The 22,988-nt window shown below is 36.2% G+C and overlaps 1 protein-coding gene across 3 annotated transcripts in view; it reads right to left on the bottom strand.

Moving 5' to 3' along the window:
* The window catches only part of LOC145670097 (CCAAT/enhancer-binding protein gamma-like), a 29,689-nt gene extending 7,886 nt beyond the window's left edge, over positions 1-21,803 (bottom strand). The window contains exons 1-3 of one of the 3 annotated variants that reach the window (XM_081738468.1): positions 21,525-21,803; positions 13,221-13,661; positions 8,487-8,703 (exon numbers count right to left, since the gene is read on the bottom strand). In XM_081738468.1, coding sequence (XP_081594594.1) covers positions 8,492-8,703; positions 13,221-13,479 — 471 coding nt within the window. In that variant the 5' untranslated portion in view covers positions 13,480-13,661; positions 21,525-21,803 and the 3' untranslated portion in view covers positions 8,487-8,491. Of the gene's footprint in view, positions 1-8,486; positions 8,704-13,220; positions 13,662-21,456 lie in introns of all 3 variants that reach the window. The other 2 variants (XM_081738465.1, XM_081738471.1) reach the window with 2 other exon arrangements.
* Positions 21,804-22,988: the final 1,185 nt, after the last annotated feature.

The raw sequence follows: 22,988 nt of genomic DNA, 5'->3' as shown, positions 1-22,988 counted from the left end.
TATTATTACTACTACAAGCGAAGGAAATTATGCTCATGTGGTCACATAAAGGATATTAAAAAAATAGTATTATATCCCTGCAAAAAAATCATATAGCCTTTTTAAAAAATACTACAGTTTGTAAATGAACCCAAGATTAAAACATAATGTGATAAACAAGAATTTTAGGGATGATCCAAAAAATTGGATCTAAAGATTGCGATCTTGGCCAATTATTAGTTTTTGGATCACGGGCCACAAAATGTTTGAACAGCCCCTAAATCGAGTTTTCGTATTTTTTACGGAATGAACACATCATACCGAGTTAAGTGATAGTTTAGATTTGGATACATTATATGTAGTTCTCCAGATATAAGGCCTACAAGCAGTGGCGGATCTAGAAAGTAAAGGCTGGGGGAAGGGGGCTATCAGACCCCAGACTATGATAAGGATATCATGAATTTACTATAAAGTTTCAAAAATATATAAATACTAGCTTAAATTATTTTCGTCAATCTGAAACGGGGTGGGGGGGGGCAATGCTCCCCAGCCCCGGGCTAGATCCGCCACTGCCTACAAGAATTTTTCGATTGAAATATATTGGAACTTGATTTACCAATAATAATAATAATAATAATAATAATAATAATAATAATAAAATAAAATAAAATAAAAAAATAATAGAGAATGGAGCCATTTTAAAAACGTTAATAAGAAGAAATGATTAAATGTTTTAGTTGTAACCAGTTGGAATACAAACTAGCCATGAAAGCATTTACTTAATTGTGAATTTAAGTCATCAGATAGAAAACAGTGTTGCACAAAAAAAAAAAGTCCAAATATGGCATCTTCCAGATGACTGCCATTCCACTGTACACACCATTACTCTTTGCTTCTAGCATATCTAGGGGAAGTTCTTTTAACTTCTAGTTCTGAATTGACACACACGAGATTACTCTTACCTTTGAAGCATTGTATTATTTTATTTATTTATTTGTGCAATACTGTTTTCTGTTTGGTGACTTAAATTCACAAATAAATGCTTTCATGTAACTCTTTTAGAAATGAGTCATGGCCGGATACATAATAAATCTGGTTGTAATTTATCTAGAAATTAAAAAAAAAATCAGGTTTTTTAAAACGTAAACAATATTACCAGTGTGTAGCACTACTTACTGTTAACAATAATAGAAATAAGGAGATTGTCTAACAAATTGGTATTAACATAAAACTGACCTTGTTATACTTGTATATTTATCTGTAACTAATAAATAATAAATATCACCATTTGACATAAATTATTGAATTTAAAAAGTACTTTGTCAACAGAAATATATGAAGCTACCTGTGAATGTTGTGTCATATATTGGTATTACCACGAACAACATTAATACGAGATTAAAGAACACGTAAGAGATTCTAAAAATCAGGATTCAGCTATTTCTGGGTTTCTAGGGATGTCCAGCAACAGTATTAAGGATGTCAGGGTTATCAACCAAATTATTTTTTCAATAATAATTTTAAAAAAAAAAAGTGTATAAATATTATATCAAAACAAAAGAGCCTGAACTCAATTTCGATTAAAGAGATCTGAATAAGAACTTGATGTCTTTGACCATTTTACTCAAATATTTTCGTTATTAAGTACGAGGTACACTCCGAAAGTAAGTTTACTTTTTTTGTTTCTCATACGGAAGCTTTATTACAAAAAGAAAAAAAAAAATACAATGTCATAAGAAAATACGATCTTTTCGCTATTTTTTCACATAGTTGCCATCGACATTGGTATATCTGTTATAACCTCAAGACATCCTTCTGGTACAGACCGCAACAAAAAATCTGCAACATGAGCATGTAAATTTATTGTGAAACGACGAAGTCTTTTGCTCCAAAATAAGTGTGCAGGGGGGACGCCGAGGTTTCTCCTGGCGTGATTCGTGCCACTTAGACGTTATCTTGATTCCCTGGGCTGTTAGGCGTAGTTTCACAATAAACTTACATGCTCATGTTGCAGGTTTTCTGCTGCGGACTGTACAAACTGTTCCACAGCGATGTGAAGAAGTTCTTTACAGCCTGTTGCACCTCTTGTTGCTTCTGAAGTGGTCCGTATAATGTAGGCTTCAACGCAGGAAAAAGGTGGAAGTCTGATGGGCCACAATTGGCCAGGTAATTCAATCTCTCCCATCCCAGATGACGCATCTATTCTATAGTGTCCCTTGATGTCTGAGGTCTTGCATTGTCGTCCAAGAACATAACCCCTCGACTCAACAGCCCTGGTCTCTTGCATCGAATTGTGGACTTCAGTTTGGTTAGTGTGTGGCAATAGCGTACCGCACTGGAGGTCCCTGTAGTGCGGAAATGAAGCAATATGACACCCTTCGCTTCCCAGAACGTTGTCAGTATAATCCTGCCTGAAGCTGAAACACTGAACTTTTTCGTCACGGGTGAGCCGGGATGTTTTCGTGTCAATGAGGTGGCCTGGTCCCTGGAGTAAAGTTGTTCATCCAGGTCTTATTAACTGTCATGATTCTGAACAAGAAGACATTGCCCTCGCGCTTGTGCCGCACCAATGTTCGAGGCTTATTCCCATTCGTATAGTATTGTGATCAATGGTGAGGTCACTCAACACTTTCCGATATTCCAGCAAGTCATGAATTATGTGATGAGTCGTGGACCATGTCCAATACCCAACGTAGATGCGGCATCAGACAGTTACGCGCCTGTTGGTTAACATCATTCCCTGTACTCTGTCGACGTATGTTGCAGTCGTGGAAGTGGAGGACGCCCAGGTTTGTCTTCATCTTCCACACGCGGTCTTCCTTCATTGAACACTGCACACCAGCACCCAATCATGTTACAGGACATGACGTCGCATTCATAGACGCTCTGTATGCGTCGATGAATATCTGAAACATTAGTCCCATGCGCCCATTCATACTGCACGACAGCAGGCACTTTTATTTATGACCACGTTTCCAGCACACGTCTTTCTGCCATACTGGTTTTCACTTGACTGAACTCGGGCAAGCTGGCACTCTACGCATGCCCATTGCTCCTCTGTTCTCGATCTTTTCGTCGTGACAGTTTTTTGTTATGCAATGCGTTCTTTTACTTGTAATGCAGCTTTCCTTTGAAAATATTACGAAACTTATTTTCAGAATATCCCTCGTGTATTACACCTGGCTTTTCAAATAAATCAAATGATCAAACGTGCTCCCAAAGGATCAACTGGTTCTGGAGGAAACGCGTATTACACTGGCTACGTTTATATCCTGAGAGTGCTTACTGTTGAGTGAATGCACATAGCTGTTCGTTTCTTTCAATTTATTACAATTTTGTGTGACTGGCTTTTGGCCAACTAATTATGTGAGTGCATTTTAGACAGTTAAATACTGTTTTCGTATGAAGAAAGTTATTCTCACTGCAAATTTTGTTACCACTAAATGGAAATAAAGTTTCACCTTTTGTTACCCTCACTTGTTCCTGAAGTTGTTCCCTTTGCACTATTTGTTACAATCGCCTGCCCTTCACCTTGTTTTCATTACATTTGTCTCACATATTTGACCTCTTCGATTTAGATAATTGTCTTATTCATACATTCCGCGCGCGTATTAGCTGTACAGCGCCACATTTCCCCTGTGGCGGAAAGTGGAACCAATTATTTTTTCCAGCCTAACTCGTTTCCGCATGGTCTCGTAGCATATTTACCAAATTTCAATGTAATACGTTGATTACAGCTTGCGCTGGACCGCCGTGAATAGGGGCACTTTAATTGTAACCACTTTGTACTTCTGAGGGTAAGTGGGTTAATACAATGCCCCTTTGTTAGATATCAAAACGCCTTTACGGTGCAGCAACTTAAAGACTAAGCATGCGCATATGTGATGCTGGGAGCATTATATATATATATATATATATATATATATATATATATACTTGATATCATTTGTTTTAAACCTGTTTCATCGACACTTCAAATATGACCTAGGTTCAAGAGCTAGAGCCTTTCTATTCGAACTGTGTCCCTTTTGGAGCTACTGTCGATGTGTGTCTTCCTGTACCTCCCTCGAAAGAGGAGGGATAAGTTGCTGCAACCGACATCTTTCATTTGTTAGATGCGGAAGCGTTGCCACAATTAATTATTTCACAGGCTTCGCTGTGCTCTGTCCTGTTAGCCATTCTTAGTAGGCTACGATCTTCACTCGTCAAGATTAAGCGACTGAATGACAAATTGGCAACACAGCTGAGGTCATTCACTTCTTTTCCCTAAGCAAATGGTGGGTCTCCTCCGTTAGAGGGCGAAGGGGGTGGGGCCAAACTATAGTTCGCATAGTTTCCGAGGGCACACCTGAGATAGACAGGCTCTAGCTGAACAAAGCTGAGAACTGAAGGAGCTTGGTGCAACGAAATTTTAACTTGACCTTGGCAAGATCCAGGGTCAAATATTTGAACCCTGTAGGTGTAATTTGCCTATTAATGTATTGTGGACGAAGTTTCAACTGACTAGCAATTCTTTCATATATATATATATATATATATATATATATAAACTATCGTTATGGTAACAATATGATGCCTGAATAATTATCTGTCTTTATATCGAAATGTCAAGATATTTCGATAACAATTCACATTAGACAGAAGTGTTGCTGAAGTTTGTAAACAATTAACTGTACGTACAGTGTTTTTATCCGAAGCTAACTTGGAAAGCGGAGGCGCAGCATACCTAACGAGACAAATAGGCAGTATCACATCACACTTTGTAACAACCTTTCTAAGTTTTTAAGGATGAAATATAAAGACAGCAAAATGATCTTAAGTAATTTAAGGTAACTAGTCTTTGCAGTTTTGAGGTGAGCGAGGCACAAAATACGCCAATTGCTAGTAAAGGGTTATTCTAAAAGCGCGCCGGTTTCGGATCGTCTGGCAAATTTTTCTTTTTCGGTTGCCGACATTGTTTTGCATTGTTGCTCTACCCACAAACATTCCAATTGTCATCTCAGTCTGAATTTCTCGCATTTCATCTGTCTCTGTCTAGTCATGGAGCAGTTTACTACAGCGCAACGTGTGCTAATTGTGAAAACATTTTATCAGAACGGAGAAAGTTATGCAGCAAATGTCCGGTGACTTCGCGCGGTTCTAGGGCGAAATGAGGCACCGAATGAATCAACAGTTCGCACACTTATGAAAAAGTTCACTGAAACGGGTTCAACAGTGAACGCTAAAAGTCCTGGGCGTCGTTGTGGTGGTCGTTCTGAGCAATTCGACGAGTCGTCGGCGAAATTCAAGTGGAAACTTGTCAGGCAGTCAATACCCGCCGGATAGTTATTGCATGCCAGCGAAGTAGAAGATATCATATGCCCAACGTCATTCACCATACCTGAAATCGGAATGTGTGACGAACATGTTTATGAGTTCTGTTACTGTGTTTTGATAATTTGATGTAGAGTCAATTCATGCAAAGTAATAGAGAAAAAAGAAAAATTGCCGCTCGACCTAAAAAAAAAAAAGAAAAGAAAAGAAAAACTAATTTTCTTAATAAATGTTGAACTTATATCAGGGTACTTCAAAACCACAATTAATTATTTTTTACAACATCGCATGGCGACGCACGGCTGCCGCCATTTTGTGTTTTTTTCGATTTTAGGCGTTTACGTTGTTTTGAATATCTTTTGTATTTGTCCTACCAAATTGAAAATTACTGGACGTCTCCAACTCGTGCAGAGCTAAAACTTTGATCTCTCAACACTTTTGCCTAAAACCACTTGAAGGGGGGTGAAATCAGGGTCTACAGTAGCAACATTTTTGGACATTGAAGACATGTTTAGGAAGAGGACACAACTGATGTAGAGGTCTGAATTTGTGTATGCATGTAGTACGGGCTCATAAGTTAATACACAAAAATTTACGGACCTGTAGCTGCTCCCAAAGGCCTGATAAAGATTCGTAAAGTTGGGGGAATTATGCCAATTTAGCATGTTTCACTGTCCAATATCTCCAATGGGCCTGGATGAAAAAATCTGAAATTTTGGGAATAATTAGTCCTTTAGTATACCATAACACAGAACAAAGCTCGTTTTGTGTTTTTGAGCAGAAGGGAGTCAAAGTATTAAGTAATGACGTCATACTCTAGGAGATGTTTTGTTCATAAATTCAACTGGAAATTTGTTATTGTGAAGTAAAATACAGTAGGATGAATGGTTAGTCCAGTCAAGGCTCTCAAGCTCGTTTCTTTCCCCTAGTTGTAACACTGTCGTATAAATGATATTCAATTATGTTTATTCTTGTTTTAACTGTCAACTAATGCAGGAGACTGTTGTCCTTTCGTTTGATCTACATTCCGCAATCAGGGTCCATAGCAAGTGTTCACTGACTTGGGAATGTAGATCAAACGAAAGAACAACAGTCTCCTGCATGAGTTGACAGCTAAAACAAGCATAAACATGATTGAATATCATTGATATAGCAAGAGCAAGGAGTACTTACGGACTTTTTTGTCAAGTGTTCATTCTGACTTCCCTCGCCTTCTGCTGATAGCGGCACTTTTCACCAGAGCTGATGTGGGTGTGATAAGACAGTGTTACAACTAGAGGAAAGAAACGAGCTTGAGAGCCTTGACTGGACTAACCATTCATCCTACTTTACTTTACTTCACAACAACAAATTTCTACTTGAATTTATGAACACAACACCTCCTAGAGTACGACGTCGTACTGATCCCCTTCTCCTTAAAAACACAAAACGAGTTTTGTTATGTTATGGTATACTAAAGGACTAACTACTTCTAACATTTCAGATTTTTTCATCCAGGCTCATTAAAGATATTGGACAATAAAACATGCTAAATTGGCATAATTCCCAATTACGATTTTTTTTTTTCAGGCCTTTGGGAGCACATACAGGTCTGTAAATTTTTGTGTATTAACTCATGACCCCAGACTACATGCATACACAAATTCAGACCTCTACGTCAGTTGTTTCCTCTTCCCAAACATGTCTTCAATGTTCAAAAATGTTGATACTGTAGACACTGATTTCACCCCCCTTCAAGTGGTTTTAGGCAAAAATGTTGAGATCAAAGTTTTAGCTCTGCACGAGTTGGAGACGTCCAGTAATTTTCAATTTGGTAGGACAAATATACATGCCGAGATATTCAAAACAACGTAAACACCTAAAATCGAAAGAACGCAAAATGGCGGCAGCCGTTGTGTCGCCATGGGATGTAAAAAATAATTAATTGTGGTTTCGAAGTACCCTGATATAGGATAAACATTCCAGAAAAAATTAGATTTTTGGCAGATGGTCGAGCAGCACATGCTTGATCACAGAATGGATTGACTCTGTAACAAAACTGGTGTGCTTTTTGAATAATCCGTAGTTACTATCAAATTCACCGATCCTTATCTCAGTGTACAAAGACAACTGTTCACGGAAGAACTATTCCTTCACTTTATGCTTCGCTGCAGGTGCGCAAATCTGTCTTATAAGCTCCCACACATCCTGAAATATTGACGATACATCGAAAGGAACGACGAATTCTTATTCTTCTTTCGCTGAATATGGCATTTTCAATATTTTCGAATTATTTAGTTTGTCCAAAAACAAATTAAATTCAAAAATGGTATATAACGGTTCAAAATTAGTTTTACAATTTACCACCGATACAAAGATATTTTATGAGACATGACTTATGCTTGAATTTTCCATAGTTCAGTGGCGGGGAGACGCAAATTGCTACAAGTAGTGCTTTATCTACTGAAACATTGAAACTAACTGATACAATGACAAAGATGATTACAATCCAATCCAAAAGGCTATCATTCCTCGGTGCCACGGTCAATTCTTATGACCTGGCTATAAGAACCTTTCCGTCACTGACCTCTTAAGCCGTGCAAAATTTGAAGATTGCTTAAAAAAGTTATGGAGTACTATGACAGAAAAATGTCTACTGTTCTTGAAACTTCTTTTCATTTTTCACAATAGTAATCTTACTTTATTAAAATAAATAAATAAATAAGAATTTTAAGAAAGCTAAAAATGGATCAAAAGATTGCGATCTCGGCCAATAATTAGTGTTTAGATCAAGGGCCACAAAATTTTTGAACGGCCCCCAAATCGAGTTTTCGTATTTTCTACGGAATAAGCACATCATACTGAGTTCAGTGATAGTTTGGGGTTGGACACTATATGTAATTCTCCAGATATAACAAGAAAATGTTTGATTGGAATACATTGGATCTTATGATTAAACCAAAATAATAATAATAATAATAATAATAATAATAATAATAATAATAATCTTTTGTCTTTATTCCGGAAAAGTAATTTCCTATTCCTGATAATTTCAACTATATGCTACTAATCCATTACATCTGAAATGGAAGAGTTTTCTGAAGCCGAGTTTGACAGTTAAGAACTTTCTTAAAGTTCAACTCAATGATATTTGTGCAGTATAACTAACAAAACTCGTACATTTACTGACAATAAGAACTTCAACAAGATCTAACCTCTGCTAAGCTTTTCTGTACTGGCAATTTCCAAAGAATTCTTCCCCCTCCTCTTTAAGACGCAGCTGTTCTCCAGCCTGTAACGATCGGATGCGAGCCATCTCATTTGAGTTGTCAGTCTCATTGGTCTTCGCACATTCAGGGAGCCCCTCGCCTGGTTCAGCGTCCAGAAACGTCTCCAAATCCACACTGTCAATGTTCATCCCATGGGCAGAACCTGCATCCAATTAAAAATAATTTTTTAGAAATTAACCTACACTACAAATATATGCAAATCAAACTTATTTTAGTCTGTACAGGCTCTCTGACGGAATTTCAATCAACATTGAATTAAAAAAAAAAAAAAAAAAAAACTTCCAGTCTGGATAAGACTCAATCGTAAATTTGAAAATATACACTCAATCAAAGATATCAGAGGAGAAAATTAGGCTACGCTGGCATGAATAAGTAGAAATATTACAATATCCCGTACATGGTTCTATTTGTAAACATTAAAATGTGCTCTTACAGGGTGTCTACTAAAATTTCAAAATGAAATTTCGTGACTTTTTCGTGACCTTTTCTTTAGCAAACCATAAAATTTCGTAACATTCTCAAGTGTGAATTTGGGTGCGAATTAGGCCAAATTTTCATACATGCGATTGAAGCATACTTTGGTTGCGTCTAAAGCCGACCAAAGACATTTTTGATGGTGAAAATTTTGACGTTTTATAGAACAAAATTTTCCGGTCTGCACTTATATTTGTACAGATAAAAAATTCGTAACCAAAAGCTAAATTTCGTGACTTTTTCATGACTTTCATGACAGTTTTCTGATTTCGTGACTTTTTCATGACTTTCGTGACCGATAGACAACCTGTCTTGTTTACATACAATACCACATGTATTTATAAGCCACTATGAGATGCACACGACAGTGCCACAACTCATCACGTGATAGAGGAAGAACACCAGCGCCACCGCCACACTAGAGCAGCTACAAAATTCAGAGAATCAACGCAACGGGCATCAGTCAGTGTTTGGCTGGTGAAGTTCCCTCTCCTAGCTTGCCGTGGAGTTTTGAGGATTCCTTCCCACTTAACTTGCAGCGGAGCTCTATTGGAAACTTAATCCCTTTCATAACTTGCAGTGCGGCTTTGTGGTTCTTTTTCCCCCCTTAGTTTGTTGTGGAACTCTGCGGGACTCCAACCTCTCTGGTTGCAACGGAGCACTGAAAATCCTACTCCACCTCACTCAGCTTGCAGCGGAGCTTTGTGAGAAATCCTTCCCTTCGCCATCTAGTCTTGACACACCTACTTATCTTAATCATTAGAGAACTTTTATACTTATTTTAGTGAAATTATATAATTCTGTCTTATACCTGGAAGTTTTGTAATGAACTTGGTAGTAGTGGGAGACAACGATTCCCGTGTGTAATTGCTCTACCTTCTACCTGCATCAACAGAACCTTACAATATAATTACGCTTACCTAGGAAATTTCTGTACATGAAAATCAGAGGAAAACGACAAAAGGAAGAGTAACAAACAGATTGGGAAAATGAAGTGAAGAAGAAACGGTCCATCTGGAGTTAATAATGTCTCTTTTTAGCACTGCGCTATATGAGACGTGGACCTACAGTTTAACATGAAATCCGACCTACAAGAGCTTCAGGGGATCAACAGAAGCCGCATATGGTAACTACACGGCCACTAAGGAGCTCGAGATGAAAAAAAAAGTCCAGGATGAACAATGATGGATTGGAATAGAGTTAGGAATATGCTTGTATTCACAATATACGCAATGTGGATTTACCTAACCAACTGCTGAAAGATTCGAGCAATAACGTATAGAAAAGTATATTGTTTCGTTCTTAATATCCACATGATATTTGGTGTCGTATGCATATCGTGAAGTTTCGCACTGTTTAACTTTATTCAGCCTTATTCGTCCATTTTTTGGATTTGAAAGAGAAATCTCAGAACTGTTTTCGGGAACTTTCAGTCTATGTTTATTCCTAAGAGTTACGCATCAACTTTTAGAACCATACAATAAAACAGATTTACATCTCGATGTGCTACTTTTTTAACTACTGGAAACTACTTTCTAATATCAGTTTAACGTAGTGCAAAGTTTTCGTAACCTATGTAAATGGTACAATAAATTCAGTAGATATAATCACAGGAAACATACTAAAAAGGACAAGGAGTTACTTAAGAGAAATTATCTATTTACCTTAAATTATCACGTTTAATTCAACGAATTCCACGTACAATCGCCAACAACTCTTTATATGTGCCTCACAGATACGCACGGAGAAAGAAATGAACTTTGGGGAAGCCAAAGCTAATTTTATAGCCTACTTATTCTGATATACATACAATAAATCATGGCCAAACAGTCACAGTATGTTCATTATTTCAGTTGAGATAAAAAATGATGTAAATAAACTACATTGACAGAATTTGCTACAAGACTAAAACAAACATTCATAAGCGACAAGACGAAACCGGAACGAAGATTTATACACTCTCACATTGATCAAGACAGTTGTCCATGGATTGGATCAGGGAAAAAAAAAGAAACATAACAGTGTTTCGTTGTATCTGTATCATAACTTAGAAAGAAATTTCAATCACCAGATACTGTAGCTATTAAAAAATAGTGCAACTTATTATCCACGTGTGTTATATTAATGATAATAAACACCATAAACTTTTATTTCGTCTGTTGTCCATGAATCAGTACATTATTCTTGTTCTTCTACGGCACCAGAGCTTTTAGTCGAGCCTCCAGTTCTTCCAGTCTGCCGCATCTGCTTTCCAGTTCTGTATTTCAGTTTTCTTCACATCCCTTACTATCATATCCCACCTTGTTTTTCTCAGTCTTTCCCTTTTTGTATTTTCTTTTTAAATCATCACTGCAATTGCTCTTGGATTGTACTTTTAATAATTCAATCACTGAAAAATATGGGAAATAAAGGACAAGTTTAACATATAGGACAAATTTCCAAAATATAGGAAAATAGAACAGCTGGGAGCCCTGTATGTAGTAGGTAAACGATTTCCTTTCTCTACGTTTAGAGCACAAAAGACACAGTTGCATGAGATTTTAAAGGTATTTTCTTTGATCATAACAATTTACCTAACATTGGTACGGTTGCTAGGTCCAGCAGGCTCCGGTGACCAGGTCATGTAGCCAGAATGGAAGTAGGAACGCTTTCAAAATTTTAACTGGAAGCCCAACCGGAAAAAGACCTTTAGGAAAACTTAGGCGCAGATGGGAGGACAATATTAGGACGAATCTCGCAGAAATAGGAATACAAAGATAGAAACTGGATTAAGTTGGTTAAGAACAAAAGTCAATGGAGAGCTTTAGTGAACGAGACGCTGAGCCTCTAGGATCCTTAACTCATAATGCTTCTTTGATAGTTATAATAATAATAATAATAATAATAATAATAATAATAATAATAATAATAATAATAATAATAATAATAATAATAATAATAATAATAATAATAATAATACTTTGACTGTGAACACTTGAAAGAAAAGTCAGTGGGAACACGGCCTTCTTTTTCATATGCGTAATACTTTAAGGAAGTAATAAAAAAAAATAATCGTAAAAAAAAGTCCTAGAAGCTATAGAAAATTGAACTGGTATAGCTACAATTGTACAAAACTAAGGACAAGTCTTAAAAATACTAACCACATAAATCTATAGAAAGAACCTTCAACCAAGTTCTCCTCTCTGAATGAATTTGTAAATTATTGATCGCAGCTTTGGAAAGTTCAAGGCTGCTAATGAAACTCCAACTGAGCAAAGCAGTATATAAATTTTAAGAGTATATCTGTTAGTTTCGGCTATGTAACACATATATATATTCTTAAAATATATATACTGCTTTGGTCAGTTGGAGTTTCATTAGCAACCTTGAATGAGGACGGAAACCGCAGAGATGGCTAAACATTAGGTCAAGAAATAGTTTACTCAGACGTTTAGAAGAAAACCGTTAGTGTTCTATTTCTCTCTCTCTCTTTTATTTTTATCATTATTATTATTATTATTATTATTATTATTCATAATTTCAATTTTTCTTCAATTATATACTAAAACTGATTTGCTGTTTTCAAAATTATTGGTAAAAGATTGAAACACTAAGGCCTGCTATACACTACGAGATAAATCCTAGGAAATAGCTATACATTACGAGATACATCCTAGGAAATATCTTCGGAAAAATGTTACGACATATCTCGTAGGAAATCCTACCCTTTTGTGCCATACACGTGAAGAGTTTTCCTGTCTGACCGAATGACGTTGCGCAACCTACTGATATTGATACCAGGCGCTATATTATTAAAATTGCACACCTCTTTAAAAATACATAAATAAAATACAAAATAAAATAAATGAGAAAAACACGCCTCGTCAGTCCCTGTACCACTCTTAATTTTTGCTCTTTCACCCCCATATTTTGTTTTCACTTTCCCTCACCTGATGTCGTTTAAATCAAAATCATACGAATTTGCTTTTCGAAATAGAGCATGCTTTAAACAAGAGCAATCTCATAGGATCGTTCAGAACATAGGAAATGGCATGCGATCTGATGCCTTACGCGCTGAGATTTTGACTCTAGGAAAAATCGTAAGACATTTCCTAGGATCTATCCTATAGTGTATGGCAGGCCTAACTACCAAATGGAAGTGAATATACTATATTATACTTTATTCGAATATAATATGTTACTTACCAGCATGCGTCAAAAAGATATCTTTCAAGAAACTGAGTTCTTTCGTGAGAAGTTTGATTTTCTCTTCGAGTCTTAGGTTTTCTTGTTTCAACTGTTGAACTCTCTCGAGTGTTTGCTGGGTTCGGATTTTGCTCTTGACCCGACTCTTCTTCACTGCCTGGTTGTTCCTTTCTCGCTTTCGTCGATACTCCTCGCTGTCAGGGTCTATGTTCTTCTGTCCATGGCCTCCGCCTTTCTGGCCTTTATGTCGTGGAGACATCCCTACTACTCACTGTAACCACTCCCTTTTTTTCTTTCTTAACTTTTTTTTGCTTCTTATTTTTACTTATGTTAATATTAGCAGATAAAGAGGAGGGGGAACTTGTCCTAGAGTTGAATCCTGTACGATAGATATCTTGCGTCTCTTTCAATTTAACTGCTTTTCTCCTATCCTTGTTCTTCCTGGAAATACAAATGAAGAATACATTAATATAAAATAAAAATTTATTTGATATCAAGACCACTTTTGCTTTAATCATTAAAAATGAGCATTTTAACCAATTGCCTCTAACAAGCATGTGTTCAACCAACAATAAAACTGCGTGTCAAAGAAATGATTTGGATTTCAATTTCCCGTTGGACAAATATTAAAAGAGATCTTGAACAATCTACCAATATTTTGCAATACAACAAACCACTTATTACGTGTTACGTATATTTTAATACAGTGAAACCTCTACTAACGGACACCTCTATAAAGCGGACACCTTCCTTAACGGACATATTTTGTAATCCCCAAACACTGGAATAGGAAAAAAGATATTGGCAAACCTCCCTAAAGCGGACACTCTAGTACGGACACGGACAGTCTTTTCTGTCTTTTATAGGTATCATTTACCTCCGTATTACGGACACTTTCTCTAGAAATAAGTTGAAAGGTGTAGTAAAAATACATTTTTAGTAATTCATACATGTGTCACCAAGGAAGCATTGTGACAACATTTTGCCTCCTCAACTGTCTGCTCAGCAATCCAGACGAAGCGTCTCTGTTTAGCAACACTCTTATGTCCTTTGCTTGCATCCCACTCCCACCCAAACTGTTTTAGACACAAAAGTGATTGACAGTTGCCCTCCGTTAGGGATGACACGTTATGCTACTGTCCCGTTGGAGTCTCTAACCAACCAGAAGACAAGTTTAGTACTTTTTCTCTCAGGTATGTATATTGTCTCAAAAAGGACACTTCAGGACTGCAATTACTCCACAAATTAAAGCGCCATACTGAAAACGAAGGAAGTACTGATAAGTGTAAAGTGCAGACAACTATAACATGTTATTTCCATGTTGTGCCTCGAACATAGAGTATTGGATGACAGAGGATAATGCATGTAATATACGTGATTTATACAAAAATATTTTTCCTAATTGTGTATTACCTTGCTCACTAATTTACATAACAAAATACTGAAACCTCTTGAAGGCGGACACCTCTCTATAGCGGACAATTTTTGATTCCCCACGGCTGTCCGCTTTAGAGAGGTTTCACTGTATATATATTTCAATATTAGTTTTCTTTACAGTAGAACCCCTCTCGTCAGCTGTCCCGCCACTCCGGTTGATCCGACCGTGCTCGAGCTGAACTTGGCCCGACTCGTCGGCGACTCATGAGGCCTATTGTCGTTTACTGCTGTCGCGGAATTGTTGTTTACTCGCTGTTACCGCTTGTCCACTTTAGTGCTCTGTCATCTCTTGTATTGTTTCTTTCGTTGTGCGTGTTTGGTCATAGGTGCAATCAGGGTTGGCTGGTTTAAACCAGCTGGTTTTTTCAAAAAAAACAACTGGTTTAAAAAAAATCGCAAAAGTGTAAGTGTTTGTAAAATCTTGATGAACACACATTTGTGGGTTATCACCAGGGTTGGCAAAAACCATGGTTTTTATTTAAAAAAAAAACAAAAAAAAGTTTTTTTTTGGTTTAAACCAGGTTTTTTTTTTTTTTTTTTTTTTGGTTTAAACCAGGTTTTTATGGTTTAAATGATTAGCTCTATATATTCATATCATATATGGACAGAAATAAGTTTGTTTTGCCTTGATGTTATTATGCAACAACCGGGTTATGCTGGAAGGGGTCACATAAGCTTAAAGCGGAATAAAAACCGCTTCTCGAGTTACATCCGAGAGAAATTGTCCTCCATTTGAACTCAGAACCAGGACTAATTGGCCACAAATGCGATACGTCTGCCGACTCACTCATGAAGGAATCCTGATAAAAAAAATACGTTGTACCGATCTTTACATGCCTCTTAATATAACTGTTAAGAGTCATTTCAGAAGGACAAAAAGATAAACAGTTGCACAAGTGAAACCATTACACAGTATTACATATGAACAATTTCAAAGTACTACGGAGTACAGAAGAACTAATTTAGTTCAAGTTAGTTAACAGCAACTTTTATTGGTCCAAATTAAAGAAATACACCGACTTAATCTGCATATCAATAAGAAAAGTGAATAAAGATACGAATTATTTGAGTCCCATTTGGCTCAGACTCATTTATACATAAATAGATACCAAAGATACTTATTTCACTAAATGCCTCTCGTGGGGTCTGTATGACCCCCCCCCACACACACACAAAAATACGGCATTTTCGATGTATTTTATCAATAGTGAACATTGAAACGAAACAATATTTAGAATTTTTCTTCGATTGCAATTACATAACAATAATAATAACTACGAAAAAATCACAAAATAAACATTTATAAACTTGTAAAAAAGTTGCTTTTGTAGTATAATCTTTTTGAGTAATGAATGGGGAATTTAGGTCTGAATATAATACGAATAATATACGGGAGTGAAACGTGATAACCCACAAATGTGTGTTCATCAAGATTTTACAAACACTTACACTTTTACGAACATTTTTTTGTTTTTTGGTTTAAACCAGTTGGTTTTCTTGAAAAAAAAAAACAGCTGGTTTAAACCAGCCAACCCTGGTTATCACGTTTCACTCCCGTATATTATTCGTATTATATTCAGACCTAAATTCCCCATTCATTACTCAAAAAGATTATACTACAAAAGCAACTTTTTTTTAAAAAAAAGTTTATAAATGTTTTATTTTGTGATTCTTTGTAGTTGTTATTATTGTTATGTAATTGCAATCGAAGAAAAATTCTAAATATTGTTTCGTTTCAATGTTTACTATTGATAAAATACATCGAAAATGCCGTACTTTTTGTGTGTGTGTGTGGGGAGGGGGGGGTCATACAGACCCCACGAGAGGCATTTAGTGAAATAAGTATCTTTGGTATCTATTTATGTGTAAATGAGTCCGAGCCAAAGTGGACTCAAATAATTCGTATCTTTATTCACTTTTCTTATTGATATGCAGATTAAGTCGGTGTATTTCTTTAATTTGGACCAATAAAAGTCGTTGTTAACTAACTTGAACTAAATTAGTTCTTCTGTACTCCGTAGTACTTTGAAATTGTTCATATGTAATTCTGTGTAATGGTTTCACTTGTGCAACTGTTTATCTTTTTGTCCTTATGAAATGACTCTTGACAGTTATATTAAGAAGCATGTAAAGATCAGTACAACGTATTTTTATCAGGATTCCTTCGCGAGTGAGTCGGCAGACGTATGGCATTTGTGGCCAATTAGTCCTGGTTCCGAGTTCAAATGGAGGACAATTTCTCTCGGATGTAACTCGAGAAGCGGTTTTTATTCCGCTTTAAGCTTATGTGACCCCTTCCAGCATAACCCGGTTGTTGCATAATAACATCAAGGTGAAACAAACTTACTTCTGTCCATATATATGATATGAATATATAGAGCAAATTATTTAAACCATAAAAACCTGGTTTAAACCAAAAAAAACGGGTTTTTTGGCTTTTTTAATAAAAACCATGTTTTTTGCCAACCCTGGGTGCAATCAGTTTGAAGAAACCACTTTGGTAAAACTCTGTGTGTTAAAGTAAAAGGATATGATATTGAAATCAAGCGACTTTGGTATCAATTTTCACAGGTTCTCAACTCCCAGTCTACGAGGTGCATCAAGGTAGATTCTTAGTGGGTTGCAATTAGAACAACTGAGAGAGAGAGAGAGAGAGAGAGAGAGAGAGAGAGAGAGAGAGAGAGAGAGAGAGAGAGAGAGAGAGAGAGAGAGAAACAAAGACAGAGAGAGATATTAGTAATCTCTTAAACTGCTATGGCAACTCCAAATATTCTATACCTTCGAAATTCACTCTTATTATTTTACTTCATAATCTGTACATGTATTTTCCTCACTAAACATATATATATTATAGTTTCATGTACACTTAGTATAACTTATAAAACATATCCTAAAGCAAATCTTTAAGTTTTACGTTCCACGGGCATGCCGGTTAGGCTAAATGAGATGATGATGATGATGAGAAATGAAGTGGGAGGAAACAGGAGAATCCCGAGAAAATCCACGAGCACGGCGTTTGTCCACCGCAAAGTCCATACGGCGTGAGCTGGGATCGAACCAGGAACCCCAAGCACCGGAGGTGAACGCTCTACCACTGAGCCACCGCACTCCCCAAAATATATCCTAAAGTGTCTTCTAAAAAGGTGAAGCTAAATAACATTTTTAACAACTTATCAGTATATAAAAACATACAATGAAGGTTAGTGCCACTTTTTAAAGTATTTTTCATCAACATATTTACAAAAGGAATTCAAACATTTGTCATACAGTGAGATTAACTTTTTTATTGTAAGTCAGCTGCCAGTGGGTAGAACCAGTGTGCAATTGTTCATCGATATCATCATGCTTAGTGGACAGGAGTATCATGAGGTGTGGTGTAAGACATGAAAATTCCTCGGAACAAGATTCGGGCTAGGTGGTCAAGCATGTCCCATATTAGGTAGGTACCCATACTTGACTTCAGGAGTTAGGACATCTTTCTCCAGAAATTGACTTCTAAGTGCCTTATTTATTGTTTCTTACGAAGAACTACATTCGTGGATGCAGATTCACCTTAGGAGGTATACCCGTCATATGGCATATCTTATGGTGTAAAAACGATAGTCCAAAAAACACGAACTTACTGTGGCAATTAAAAAGCAGAAATGTTATCTAACTAAGTCATGGCATTCGTGCTTTTATATAACCCGTGGCCTCGCGCGATACCGGTAATGCATTCAAAAGAAGCGGGCGTGTCAGCGACGGTGAGTATGCGCATAAGCAGACAGTGGGTGGATACCGATAACAATAGTGCCAATGCAGGTTTTATGTTTCTCGACTTACAGGGTTTATACAACTCCAGCGCAGCCATTAAGATATCATGAACTATGCTTTTCTTATTCAGTCTAAAAATTATGCTTTAAAATGTTTAATTACAATAAACGTGCCTTTTCAAAGGAACGAAATGAAACCTCTTAAATTATATAATTTCTCAGTTAAATTCCTTTGTTTGCCTACTTTTGTTCGTTCTTGCAACTCTCAAGCCGGGTTTCTTGCAGTGTAGTTTTTATGGCGTTAGTCTGTACGCTGTATTTATACGGAAATCATGAAATAATTCTAACTTTTCAACACTTATTTCTGGTGGCCACTCTAAACTAAGTAAGGTATTGTCACGCTGCCCGGCGCAAACATTTTGGAGGTCAATAACAATAACAAAACTAGGGCATTACTCAAGCAGACAATTCTACTAAATTTTGACACATTTTTAGGTTTGGTTAGAGCAGGGATGCAAATATGCAACAAAATTTGGTAAGTCTTTACTTTGACTCCAACTGTGACTTTAATCGGTTCTTATAGGTTCAGTTACTTCCTGGAACTGTTTGTGCGTGAGTCACTTGTTAGAACTGTTCGTGCCTTTGGTGTGACGTCTTAGTTCATATTTTTCCCACTAGGTGTCTGTGTAGTCATATGGTAGTTGGTTAGTAGTCACATGTTCTGTGTGCATGTATGTGTGTGCTGCTGTTTGTGGCATGTGGGAGCGCGTAATTGAATTGGTTGAATTGAGTTAGAGAAAACCTATCATAGTTGTGGTCTAAACTGAAGATATTTTCGACGTATTCTAAAAGTGGACGTTTATTGGTTTCTTGTTTGTAATAATAGCAAGTGTGCTCGGTTTAATAAAACGACGTGTGTGCGGAAAGGAACATTTTTCAGTAATGTTGAGTATTGTGCATGTGTTCTTGGTATCTTATTTTTTCGTGTGTGGAATCAGCAGTTATGAGTTCATTATTCATGAGATTTCTCCTATGGCGAAATGGTGAGTGTTTTCTTTTTTTAATTCATATTATTTTTATTCTTGATTTGTTTTGCATTTGAGTATTAGGCAAAGTATTTGGTTTGCTGCTGCTTGTCCTATTGTCTTGTTGAGATGTAATTTTTTTTTCTTTGTCATGTACTGATTTATGATTAGAGACGAGTGTTTCTTTTTTTTAATTTTTCCCTTCTTATCTTAGCTTTATAGTAGTGGTGTGATTATTTATTATTATTTTGGATGTTTTTATGGTACTTGAGCGGGAGGGGGGTTGGGGGGCGGTAGCCCCCCATTTAGATCTCAAAATTCATAGTCACCGCTTCACCTGAATTGATGTTTAGTAACATTGTGGCCCTTGTACTTATAGTATAATTCTTAACTTCGTATAGTAACATTGTGGCCCTTGTACTTATAGTATAATTCTTAACATCGTATAGTAACATTGTGGCCCTTGTACTTATAGTATAATTCTTAACATCGTACATTACTTTCACTGTGTTAGTAATTGTAATCGATTCATGTGATCCGGTTCCGGGAGCAGTTTAGGAATGATTACTAAACTGCTCCGGGAACCGGATCACATGAATCGGTTGAAGTCACAGTTGGAGTCAAAGTAAAAATTTGCCCAAAATTTTACTAGCCCAAGAAAGAAGCTACAGGCTCACATCCCACAGTATAAATCATCTACTTACCTTCGATATGATATTAAATATTCGCCCGCGTGGATGAACCACTCGCTCCGGGCGAGTGGTTATTTGCATCCCTGGTTTAGAGCTTTGTATTTCTTTGAGCAGAGCGTGCACTAAATGAGGAGCTGTATTACTACTTGCAGACTGACTCAGCAGAAAGACATTGTGGACGTATGACATGAAAACTACAGTGTATAAAACACGAAGAAATTTGTGCTAGGTGACCGGTAAAAAGCACGAATGCTATTTAATCGAGTCAGTGTGGGAGAGTAACAGGGGGGCGGGCTCGAGCAGTAGTGAGTGCGTTTGTACGGAGCCGGCGCGTGAGCGACGGGGGGTCCACGCATAACGAGGATAGTGGAAGAGAATACTTACACATACTATATTACTCAAAGCTCATTCCTTCAGGAAACATATTTCACATCGTATTTTAAATATGAATTTTCTATTTGGTATAACAGTCTGCTCGCGTGAACCCAAAATTAGTGGAAGAATTATACAATTGTTCAACAATTATTTCGAGTGGCGTACCCAAACTTGACATGTACGAAAAAAAAAAAAACTACTTCCTGTGTCGTTTTAAGGTAACTCGTTCTTTCGGAACTGTTTATGTTGTCAAAATGCTTAGCATGTCGACGTCTTTTCGCACTAACAATTTCGTAACATGTTAAATAAATGTGAATTACTGCACAAACTTTAAAGCCTCTTACATAAAAATCTTATTTCATGCTAATATTATATAACAATTAATGTTTTTGTTTTAAAACAAAGCAGTAGTTATCAGTTCATATAAACCAACCACACAATTTTCACAAACAAAATTCAACACCAAATTAAATATGGTGTTGCTTGCAACAAGATGATTTAACTGTATTTCACATTATGTCCATTAGTGTAGGTAGAATTTATTAATTTAAGTTACTACTTTAAACACGAACTGCAATTTTCAATTGAACGTAGGGCATTGACATGTTTTGTTCCAAGCTTTTTACTTTCTCAATGGCACTGCAGTTCAGTGACCTAAAAATAATGTGGGTTACATTAGAAATCTCTTCTCGAGTAAGGTTTTTTTACCATCCCAACATTAAAACATAGACAAATTCGAGTTCGTCTACGCGCTAAAACTATTTCTAAATATATCAGCAGTAGATTTCGCAATACTCCCACGCTTAACAAAAGGTCTGTTAAACTCGTCAACATAGCACTGCTTGAGTACACAAATATATTGATATACAGTTTATACAACGCATTTTTACTGCATTAAATTATTTATAAATGAACCAGAAACCTTTACACAACAAGTAAATTAATATTTACTTACTTCCTCTTCCAGAAATTTGTGATTAATCCAATTATTTTTTATCTTACGAAGTGTGATAGTCTACTTACTAGCTGTTGTCCAAGGTTGTTCCTACTTTGTTTGCCATATGATTTCACTCAAATTAACTGACATAACCTAATTATATAATTAGCAATACGTACTCGAGAGCTTCCTGTACAACAATTTACGGCACACATCTCTGAAAACTGAACTTATTTCCAGTAATTCAAATGTCACTAAGCCTCTTTGTTCTCACTTGCTTCGCTCCTTTCGCCATCATTTTCTGACCGTGACGAAATCGCACTAGATGGCCTTGAAGGACAGCAGACAGCTACAGCAGCGAAGATATGTAAGGACTCAAACCTAACGAGTCTACATCGGTACATCAAGGCTATTTTCGGGTCTTGTCTCACGATATAAACTTTTTTTTTTTCTTTCTTTTATAGACTGGTACATATATATACACACACCTGGTCCTCTTTTAACACTCGGCAGTAATGGAATGAAACAACCAAATTAGAAATCCACGGTACACAAAATGCAGTTACATCAGTTCTAAAACAAAAACTTGCATTCATTAACAGAATCAGGAAAACGAAGGTAGCCAAGAACGAAATCTCGTTTTCACATAATTTCGCGTTGTTATTGGTGTTAAGAGAAAACAAGTCTTTAATAAAGTTTCATAATAAAACATATTATGCAACCTAACGCTTCAAAAACAAGGTCGTAATATTTGAAACACACCCTCGAAAACCTGAATCATCTCTGTTGTTTACTATATACTACGGCTACTATTTAATGTTGCAATTTCAAGGTAAATCTCAATATGCAACAGTCAAAATATTAATAATAAAAAGGAATAAATACATACCTGTAGAAGCAATGTCCTGCTGCGATGAAATGCATAGAAAATATGTAAGATAGTTCTTTCATTGGAAAACAGTATTTCCAGTAACTTATTTCATCCAACCAAACAATAAGAAAATCGTGTGTTTTTACTGCTGTTCGTACTGCTGTTTTTACTGCCTATTAATGAACACACTATAAATGACAAAATAAATAAATAAGGGCGTCCATCCTCTTAAGTTGTTGAGAAAGATTTCAAACTGCGTAGATGTACTTCAAGAAATGTTACAATTGGTTCTAAACTAGGATTATATCTTGACAAGTAACAATTATTAATCACAAAAAGTCGTAACTTCTTTAATTTCCAAGATTATATTCTATTATTAAAATATGATCAGCCCTAAGATGTCCAAAAGAGCCTTCAGCTTCTCTTGTGTTTTAACTGCATCTTTGTTTCCTAAACGAAAATGTGAATCAGATTTGTGTAAATTTGCATCTAATTGACTTCAATATTTGAGCGCCATATCAAGTAAACTTCAAACAAAATGTACAGCTGTGCTATAAATTCATTTTAGTCATTCTATTATTATTATTATTATTATTATTATTATTATTATTATTATTATTATTATTATTATTATTATTATTATTATTATTATTATTATTAAGTATTCTGCCTTTTGGCA

Source organism: Thermobia domestica, chromosome 2 (genome assembly GCF_964235325.1).
Source record: "Thermobia domestica chromosome 2, izTheDome1.hap1.1, whole genome shotgun sequence".
NCBI classification, from domain to species: Eukaryota; Metazoa; Arthropoda; class Insecta; order Zygentoma; family Lepismatidae; genus Thermobia; species Thermobia domestica.
The sequence above is the reverse complement of the archived record's forward strand: the minus strand, read 5'-3'. Positions and strand labels throughout refer to the sequence as shown.